Source organism: Micropterus dolomieu, linkage group LG21 (genome assembly GCF_021292245.1).
Source record: "Micropterus dolomieu isolate WLL.071019.BEF.003 ecotype Adirondacks linkage group LG21, ASM2129224v1, whole genome shotgun sequence".
Classification (NCBI taxonomy): Eukaryota; Metazoa; Chordata; class Actinopteri; order Centrarchiformes; family Centrarchidae; genus Micropterus; species Micropterus dolomieu.
Window position 1 is genome coordinate 22,587,400 of NC_060170.1, and position 9,988 is coordinate 22,597,387.

Sequence of the window (9,988 nt, forward strand, 5' to 3'; positions counted from 1 at the left end):
TGTGGGGGGGGGGGGGGGGGGGGGGCGGTTAAGGCGAGTTTACCCCAAAGAATCACAACAATGGGAGTTTGAACTTTCAACTACTTTCAAAACAACTGCAACATTACAGCCAGTTTACGCCACTGCGACTGGGCCGAGATGGTGTGTATTTCCTCTGTCAGCTACTTGTGGCGCAGCTTTGTGCTGCCTTCACGGGAAGTCAGAAGATCATCTGTAAAATTTCACCCACCACGGAGTTTAAGTTAACGTGTGTATTGTGGTGAGATTTCTGCCTGATAACAGGTCTTCTCGGTTAGTTTTGCTGTCGCACTGATTGAGCATCTCCTCGTCTCATCCAGTTCTGTGTCTGTCAGACGGTCGAGGGGATACTACTAGCGAAGCAAAATTCTCATTAAATGATAACGTTTGTCTCGTAAGATTACGACTTTTTTTCTCGACATATCGGAGAACACAGAAATGTGGGAGAGATTCTGAATGTGCAAAAAGTTTATAACATGAACTGTTATGATATAAGTTATTAACAGATGAGCTAATAAAGTCCTGTCAATAACTGAATTAAAATAGATTAATTTATCACTGAGATGAAAAGGGGCCACAAACACATTTACATTACATTTATTCATTTAGCTGACGCTTTTATCCAAAGTGACTTACAATTGCTATTTATGTCAGAGGTCGCAAGCCTCTGGAGCAACTACCAGCAGGATAATGCACCATGTCACAAAGCTTGAATCATTTCAAATTGGTTTCTTGAACATTACAATGAGTTCACTGTACTAAAATGGCCCCCACAGTCACCAGATCTCAACCCAATAGAGCATCTTTGGGATGTGGTGGAACGGGAGCTTCGTGCCCTGGATGTGCATCCCACAAATCTCCATCAACTGCAAGATGCTATCCTATCAGTATGGGCCAACATTTCTAAAGAATGCTTTCAGCACCTTGTTGAATCAATGCCACGTAGAATTAAGGCAGTTCTGAAGGTGAAAGGGGGTCAAACACAGTATTAGTATGGTGTTCCTAATAATCCATTAGGTGAGTGTAAGTGCTATTCACATAACATAGTAATAAATATATTTGTAATTCATTTATGTGCTTTTTATATGTTTTTAATAACAATAGTTAATAATAATATAATAATCATCATCATCAACAATTTCTTTTAGGGCAAATAGCCAACATCTTTTTGATGGGGGCGGTAAGGGCCCTGGATAATGGATAGGGGGGCTCTGGCCCAAAAAAGGTTGAGAACCACTGGACTAAGGCTGCGTTCAGACTGCAGGCCTTAATGCTCAATAGGGGTGGGAATCGCAGGGTACCTCACAATACAATACACGGCTCACGATAATGATAATATCACAATACAGCAATTCTGCGATAATCGCTTGACAATCCTAAAGTGATACATCACGATAGCTGTCTAACTATTAATACAAAATGCCCGTGAAAAAGTTTAGTATTTATTTGCTGCAAATCCAAACTGTTAGAAAACAGCACAATTCTGCTCAGTCTGTAAATAAAACTACAGAGCAACTATGAAAAATGATCAAAACATTTGTTCATAAAAAGGCACATAAAATGCATATTCACTGATTTTTTTTTTTTATTTTTTTTTTTTTTTACTGCAGATACAAATTGCTCTCTTTTATTTCAGAGCTCAGGAAACATGTACTTTAAGTATTTGCGCAGTATGTCACTGAAGATGTTCAGCATGTGGAGCAAAACGTATAGTTTATGTTAAGATTGTATTTTCGCGATGCTAATGTCCGTTGGAGATTCCCATTATATGTTAGCATTGAGCGCTATTTTTTTATTAATATTGTGTATCAATATGAAGGGCTGGAATATCGATACAATATCATGGAAAAATGTACAACGATTTATTGCTGTATCGACTTATTGTCACACCCCTAATACTCAATTCCAATTTTTTTCCCAGATCCGATTTTTTTGTTTGACAGTTCACATTATTCTTTAAATGCGGTCCAAATCAGACTCCAATGTGTACTGTGCAGAAAAATAACAGGAGGTCACATGCAGCACACTGTTGTACAGAAGTAAACAGAGCCACAGTTAGGTTAGCTCCGGTTAGTATACTTCCCTAACCCTCCGGATTTTCACGGGAGACTCCTGTTTATCATTGTCCTCTCATGGGTCACATTTCTCCCAAATTAGACAAGTGTTCACAACTTTCTGTTCGTTTCATTAGTCATCAGTCACATCAATACCCGAGTGTCCAGGTTCAGCTCAAATATATGGAAAAGATCAGATTCCATGTGACTTGGCGTGTTCACACTGTCATAAAAAGATCAAATCTGAGTTACATGTGGGCAAAAAAAATCAGATTTGGGTCACATTGACCTGCAGTCTGAACGTAGCCTAAGAGTTGAACACAATATTTTCAGTTAAAAATGAAGAAAGCTGAGAAGGAACAGTTTGTCAACCCTGGCCAATAAGGATCTAGTCCAGTGGTTCTCAACTTTTTTTAGGGCCAGCATCTAAGGGGTAACCCTAACCCCTAACTCTACAACGTTCAGGCTGCAGGTGACAATTAAAAATATAAAAATATACTAGAATATGATGCACTAAGGCTCTCAGGCATTCTGTATTGCTTTTTAAATAGTTTTTCTCCTGAAATCCCACAGAGCAGGTGTTCTCTAATATATTAAGAAAAAAGTCATAATATAAGAGACTAACAACATAATTTCATGAGAATTCATAAAAGTTTTACTACCTGCCCTATACTCTGCTGTGCATTAGCCTGCGTTCGGTCACAAACTCGTGGCGCGACGTGGGTCCATTTGATTACTATCACTTCATTTGCTGGTGTCGCATCAGGTGCTGGATCTATGTGCTGGATGCTGGGCGCTAAGTTGCTTTCAGGGAAAGAACAACAGGGGAATATACCTTTTGTAAATGGGTAACCACTGCGATAACAAGGCAGGCACAGTTTATCCCTCAGAGAAATGAACAGGTTTAAGAGAGGAATTCTTTCACGCATACTAGAAAGAAATAGAGCGTCCATTTTACAGAGTTTACACAGTAAACGCTATGTGGGTGAATTTTTACAGATGATACTCTGACTTCCCCATTCCTGTAAATTCAGCACAGAGCTGCTCCACAAGAAGCTGGCCACAACACTGAAGAGACACAAGACACTGTCTTGTCCAGTCGCAGTGGAGTTAACTGGCAGGTTTTAATGTTGCAGACCACAGTTTTTATACTTGGTCTAAAGTCGCCTTAAAACAAACGCTTCAAACATTATTTGAAAATGAAATTAAAAATAATATCGGACTGAGGCATGGTGTGCTCTAAACATGTAAACAGCACACCTACAAACAAAACAATGTCACTGTGCTCACATTATCCTGATATAGACCAATGCACTACATTCACAATACATTGAGAAGTGGCCTAAAAAAAGACTGCCGTGTGTCACATTTATAGACTTGAAGAATCTTGGCTTTCAGTCATAATAAGGATCTTCAATTTAGTATTTGCTGATTTTTTTTCCCCTAAGCTTGTATGTGCAGATTCATTAGCTTTTCTGTTTTTACATGATATTATCAGTCCACCCTGTAGACACCTTTTTGTTTTCTGGACTAAAGAGCCTGTGATCCCAGTGACATCATAATGTAATGCTAGTTCTGCTTTGAGAATTCATGTCCATATTCAAGTAAAATATACATTGACACAACACATCACTTGAAAAAAGGAGGGCAGACAGTTTGTAATTCCAGGTCAGTACATTATATCTGCATACATGACAAGAGTGAAAACTACAATTATAACCTGACTGACACACCCTGTTCTCTCTCCCTACTGAAATCAGGATTTGCTGACGTTTGAAAATATTTTAACCTGATTCTAGACCCACGTTACCGCACTGTGAGCTACTTGTTTTATCATGGTGCTTTCTGTTTTTCTTCTGAAACCTGTCTAAAGGCTGTGAATCTGTGTATGGACAAATCTAATCAGTAAAATGCTCAGATCCAGTCAGATATCACATGGCATGCAAATATGTGCATGCCCTTCTTTATCTTTGTTTCAGATAGTTCACGGTCCAGTCACAGCCTTTCTCTGTTTGAACACTAGCAGGGACATGATGACTTGATTTAAGCAGGTTTAAGGTAGATTGCAACCTTTTGTATTCCTTTCAGACTGGGTGCAGCCCCGCCTCTGCCTTTGCGTCCTATAGCAAGCATCCCACGTCTCCACCTAAAGAGGACCGGATGAGCAGGAACGCATCAGGGCTGATGCACAATGTCCCTGACACACTCGCTTCAAACATCCCCACTTTCCATCGGTCGGTCTCCCCGGCCTCCTATAGTCCTCCAGCCAGTCCACTAGAGGGCGATGTGGTTATTCCATGCGAATTCTGTGGCATTGCTCTAGAAGAGGCTGTTGTCTTTCACCATCAGGTTTGTAATTGTCACCAAACACGCAAGGTAACCAGTCTTAACAGTATTGACATGTCGCGAATGATTGTTAAGTACGTTATTGTACTGCTTGTGAGGAAAGGAAAATTATTTTAATCTATTTTAGGATTTCTTAAAAATGTGGCAGTATTATTGAAAAGAGATTTCCACATTATGACCAGAACAACCAGCTTGTCATGAAGGTTTAATATTAAACACAAATATTTACCGTGATGTTGATCAATGTGTATTTTCCCTGTAAAACTGATATATTTGTGCTAATGTTTTGTGAATTTTTTATTTTTTGTTTTTATATCAAGGACAAATGTGACATGCGTCCTCAGACTGCTCATCCACTGAATAATCTAACAAGAACATCTGTCAAAAAACCACTGAGTCCTGGAAAAGAGACCTTTAGCAGGATGTCTCCAGATTTTCAAGGAAGAGTAAAGCACCAAGGTAATGTGTAGAATTTATTTTAAATGTGTGAAATTAATATTAAACTCAATTTACCGCCCCTGCGGTTGTATGCCCCCAGCAACCAGTCAAGTTGCAGTTTACATCCATGTCTTTCTAGACTCATTTAATATATGTAGTCAATATTGGAAGGAATTGAATGAAAAGGTATGAAGTGTATTTTTTGGCTAAATGGAAGTTAGATGATACATATGTATGATTCCAGTGAATATATCCTAGATGTGTTGGCTAACACATGTACTTGATTACTTTGTAAAGATGGATTGTTATAGAGTATAGCTACACAAGTTGTGGTGCTTTTGATTTCTCCTGGCATTTTTAGATATGAAGCCTCACTATGAGCTGCAGGTGAAACTCTTAGCTAGGCTCGTTCCACTACGTTGTTTGCAGTGACGTCATTCTGATGGCGCAAGTGAAAGGCAGAATGAAGGAAAGCCTGTACTGTGCTAGTCGTCGTTTACTCATTGTGTCGTCCTAGTCAACGTGTGAAATTTGGAATTCACCGAGTCATTCTTACATTATGACGAAAAACGTATTTTTGTTACAGTGACCTTTGAGTTAAGAGTGCCGCCTATTCAGCCAACTGTGAAACTCTGGAATTAGTGGTGATTTTGTATTAGATTGCATTATATTGAAACATTTTTAAATATTTTACTTCCAAATGTACGTATATAAATTTGGGGTGGACAAGTATTTAACATCCAATTCAACATCACCACCAACAATAGCATAAACGTGCAACAGTCAACATCTCTCTGACAATGGCTGTTTTATTTTATTGCCTTATATTTTGGACGTTTGGTTGAAGTGTGCAGGAGTTATTCTTTGGTCATTGTAATGTGTGTTTAATTATACAGATATTGTGTGTCCTGCTCCACATATAGGTAACTTATTGGAGGAGGACTTTGGATTTGACAGAGACACACCACAAGGACAAAACCCAAGGGAATGGCAGAGAGGCTACATTGGACGACCAAGTCAAAGGAAGACGTCCAACTGTGATGTTTCTGTCACCACCAGACCACAGCATGGCAGGGAAGCAGAGGGGGCTCAGTCGTCTTTCTGTGACACTGAGAAGTCTGGTTCTGTATCTTTAAAGGGGTAAAAACAATGATCAAATCCTTGGAAACTCTAGTCTTTAATTTACTTTAATCTTTACTCCACCCATTCAATATTTCTTCATCATAATGATTTGTATTATTTTTAATATGTTGTTAGTATTGAGTTGAATGTGTTTCTCCATCAGACTAGTACCAGAAAATAAAGAAGGGAGAGGGAACATAAGGAATCCAATGACAAAGGTACACTTCTTATCTCTATCTCATTTTGTCATTTTGTTGTTTACTGAACATGATGGACGGTACAATGAAAAATGCATTGTCTGTAAGGTTGATGTCAAATATTTTGTTTGTATGTGGTCCAAGTAGAAACACAATTCCAACTTCTGTGCGTTCAAGTTCAAGGTGGGTAAAATATAGGCATGAGCAGTAAAGTGTTTTTGGGGGTGTCCCATCAGTATATGGCCACTGCAAATATTTACGTAGACTTTGTGAATTCTGCTTAAGGGTGGATTTGCCTCCTAACATACTTTTCCATCCATAAAAAGACTTTCAATTGTATTTTTTCCTTTTGCAGTTGCCCAAGAAGCAGAATGAAGAGCAGGAGGAAGAGTGAGAGCAGGGACGTCTGGAGAAGTAGACAAACCAAATCTCATACTCTGCTTTTCATTTATCTTTTTGCACACTTTTGAAAATGAAACACATACCTATCTAATAAGTGCCTGTGTGAGTATTAGTATCTTGCAGTTTATATTTTCATGAATTCTACTATTCAAGTGTAAGTAAGTATTTCGGTTTATTCATGCATTTTCTGCTTCATTTCAAGATTTGTTTCAAAGGTTTGTATGTCTAACATCTAGCCTTAACAGTTAAATTAAAAAATCAATTTTTATTTACAGTGATTTGAAGTTTTTTATTTTTTTTTTAACCGTACAAGTCGTGTCATGGCTTATTAAGAACAATGAGAACATCAAACACAGACACATGACTTTGTCAGTGTAGATTTGTCTAACTTAATCTTTACCTTGTTGCTTTAGCCAAGGACATTTTGTTTTCTCCCCTGTTTGCCAGTTCCTTCCTGGTTTCTGCATCCTTATGTAACCTAAAGCACTTTGATAGATTATTTTGTTTAAAAAGGGCTTCAGGAACAGATTTGATAAATTTATGCATCTTTGACCAAGAAAAAAAAAAAAACTGTATTATCGAACATTTGTCTTTTTATACTGTCTATCATTTGTCTTTAATACTCCTCAGTAATTTTGATTTTTTTTTTTTTTTTTTTTTTTTTTTTAAATCTTAACTATAGAACTCTATATATGTGCTGTTATGATGATGGCTTTTGAAACAGTGTCTCCTGTCCAATCTTCTTTTCATGTAGTATGAAAAATGTTGTGTGCTGCTCCTCTAAATAGAATTTAAGATTGATAAGAAGTGTTTTGTGTGTAACATAGGGTCCACCTTAGAAATACATATAAAGTAGGCAAGCATCAGAGGTTGAGAGTCTTGAGAAATGGCAGAGCATTTTCTTGATTAAAACCTGATCAACAAGCTCAACTAGTGAGGAGCAAGTAATCAGTGAAATCACCTGGTGTGGTGTTTTGATGGACTGTAGGCACTCATAGCACATGGCTTACTACTCCTGTTTAAGAACAACTTTCTTGATGCCCTTTGTCTTGTGTGGCTATTAAATGTTTAATGATAACATTCATGGTTTTTATTTTGTGTTCTGTCAGTGTTGTTTCATACATCCTTCTATGTCTAGCTCACCCCAGTTCGCCAGTCATAATACCGAAACCCTACATAGAAGTAAAGCTAAAAGATATTTTTTTAATACCAAGATTACAAACAACTTAATCACTTCATTTGTTTCCTGCCTTGTTAACTTCTTATCATATCTGGTGCCCTTTGTGTGAGGGGTGACTAAAGACTCTAAAGAGCAGAACTAGCTTCGACAACTGCTGCTGTTTTGAATGTATTTGATGTGGCATCAGAGTATAGATACTTTACAGTCACACCATGATCAAGCAAATGTGTATTGTGATTATTATTAACTTTACATGACTGAATATGAAGTTTGGAAAAACCTGAATCTTGGTGAATGAACCATTAATCATACATGAAATAAGCTCCAATACATGTTTTTGATCATAAAGTTGTATTTCTGTCACTGCTAATGTCACATAATGAGGAAGTGATGCATGCTTTTGCATAATAAGGTAGTAGCACCTTAGACCTTTAGTTTGTAAAACCTTAATGGTTATGGAAAGAAATACAGAAGTTCTCTTTTGATTTGTTCATTTATCACAAGAGCAATTACTGAATGTCTTATAAAAGGCTGAAGAAAAAAACATTGTACCTATTATAATGTTGGAAAAAAATACACTTCACTGTCTGGTCATTAAAGGGAAACTACCTTAAAGTATGATTCATGTTTGATATTTATTGACTAAATCAAAAACACTTAAAAAAACAGCTAACATGTTTTTGTTATTGATGGATTTTTGAAGATCGTGTCTTCAAAACCAAGCAGCGAATGCATTTACCTTTGAATTACTAAGTGTAGGCGGCACAATAAAACAAATGCAAATAGAGCCCTCTTGTTTTTATAAAATACAGTAGACATGGTCGCCTTCAGGGGTGGAGATAAAATGGTATTGCTGTGTTTTCCAGATTCTAATTTCCTTATACTTTCTAGGAAGTTTCATGAAAAGAACTCTGTAATCTGTAAGTTATTATAAGGAAATTGGACTCAATGTTTTGAGACAGTTATTTAGTTCGTGGTGTTGAGTTTATAAGCAATTCCATCCATCCATCGTCAACCGCTTATCCTGCGTACAGGGTCGCGGGGGGGCTGGAGCCAATCCCAGCTTATAAGCAATTCCTTTAAAGAAAAAAAGAAAAACTTTACATATGAAAACAACATTTGTCTTTGGTGTCTGAGTGGTGGATGCTACCAAGGTAAGATAAGATTAGACTTTACTGATCCCCTGAGGGGAAGTTCGGTTGTTGTAGCAGCACCAGGGCAGAAATAAGTACAGACAGATAAAACATAAACAATAAATAGATAAAAGTAAAACAATGAGATATGAAAGCTATCTATATATAAAAAATAGAACTATGCAAGTCAAAATTACAAGGTAAAGTGACAGTGATAGCTATTCTATGTCTATGTTAATACAGTGAGCACCTCTCCTTTGCTGAGATAATCCATCCACCTCACAGGTGTGCCTTAGGCTGGCCACAATAAAAGGCCAGTCAAAAATGTGAAATTCCATCACCCAGCACAATGGCACAGCTGTCGCAAGTTTTGAGGGAGCGTGCAATTGGCATGCTGACTGTAGGCATGTCCACCAGAGCTGTTGGCCGTGAATTAAATGTTCATTTCTCTACCATAAGCCGTCTCTATAGGCGTTTCAGAGAATTTGGCATCTTGATATGCCACACCTGTGAGGTGGATGGATTATCTCTGCAAAGGAGAAGTGCTCTAACAGATTTTGACAGATTTGTGAACAATATTTGAGAGAAATAAGCCATTTGTGTACAGAAAGTCTTCATGATGAATGGGTGCAAAAAGTGTTGCATTTATAATTTTTTTCAGTGTATAATACAATTATGTAATGATACTTAGTGTATGTGTGTATTAATATAGACATAGAATAGAATATAATGTCATTAAACTGTATAAGACATCAACATAGTAAAGGCTTTAATATAGTAAGCTATGATATAATATGGGATGTAAGATATACAGTATCTCAAAAGTGAGTGCACCCCTCACATTTTTGTAAATATTTGATCTTTTCATAAGAAAACACTGAAGAAATGACACTTTGCTACAATGTTAAGTAGCGAGTGTACAGCTTGTATAACAGCGTAAATTTGCTGTTCCCTCAAAACAACACAACACACAGCCATTAATGTCTAAACTGCTGGCAACAAAAGTGAATACACCCTTAAGTGAAAAAGTCCAAATTGGGCTCAATTAGCCATTTTTTCATGTGACTCAGTGTTACAAGGTCTCAGGTGTGAATAGGG

General features: G+C 37.4%; 1 protein-coding gene across 5 annotated transcripts in view; it reads left to right on the top strand.

Annotated features, from left to right (window-relative positions):
- trafd1 (TRAF-type zinc finger domain containing 1) overlaps nucleotides 1–7,655 on the top strand; it is a 12,525-nt gene extending 4,870 nt beyond the window's left edge. For 4 of the 5 annotated variants that reach the window (XM_046035202.1, XM_046035200.1, XM_046035201.1 and 1 more), the window contains exons 9-14: nucleotides 4,161–4,421; nucleotides 4,739–4,877; nucleotides 5,780–5,996; nucleotides 6,142–6,196; nucleotides 6,323–6,358; nucleotides 6,531–7,655. In XM_046035202.1, the coding sequence (XP_045891158.1) occupies nucleotides 4,161–4,421; nucleotides 4,739–4,877; nucleotides 5,780–5,996; nucleotides 6,142–6,196; nucleotides 6,323–6,358; nucleotides 6,531–6,569 (747 nt within the window). In that variant the 3' untranslated portion in view covers nucleotides 6,570–7,655. The remainder of the gene's footprint in view (nucleotides 1–4,160; nucleotides 4,422–4,738; nucleotides 4,878–5,779; nucleotides 5,997–6,141; nucleotides 6,197–6,322; nucleotides 6,359–6,530) is intronic. The other variant, XM_046035203.1, reaches the window with a different exon arrangement.
- Nucleotides 7,656–9,988: the final 2,333 nt, after the last annotated feature.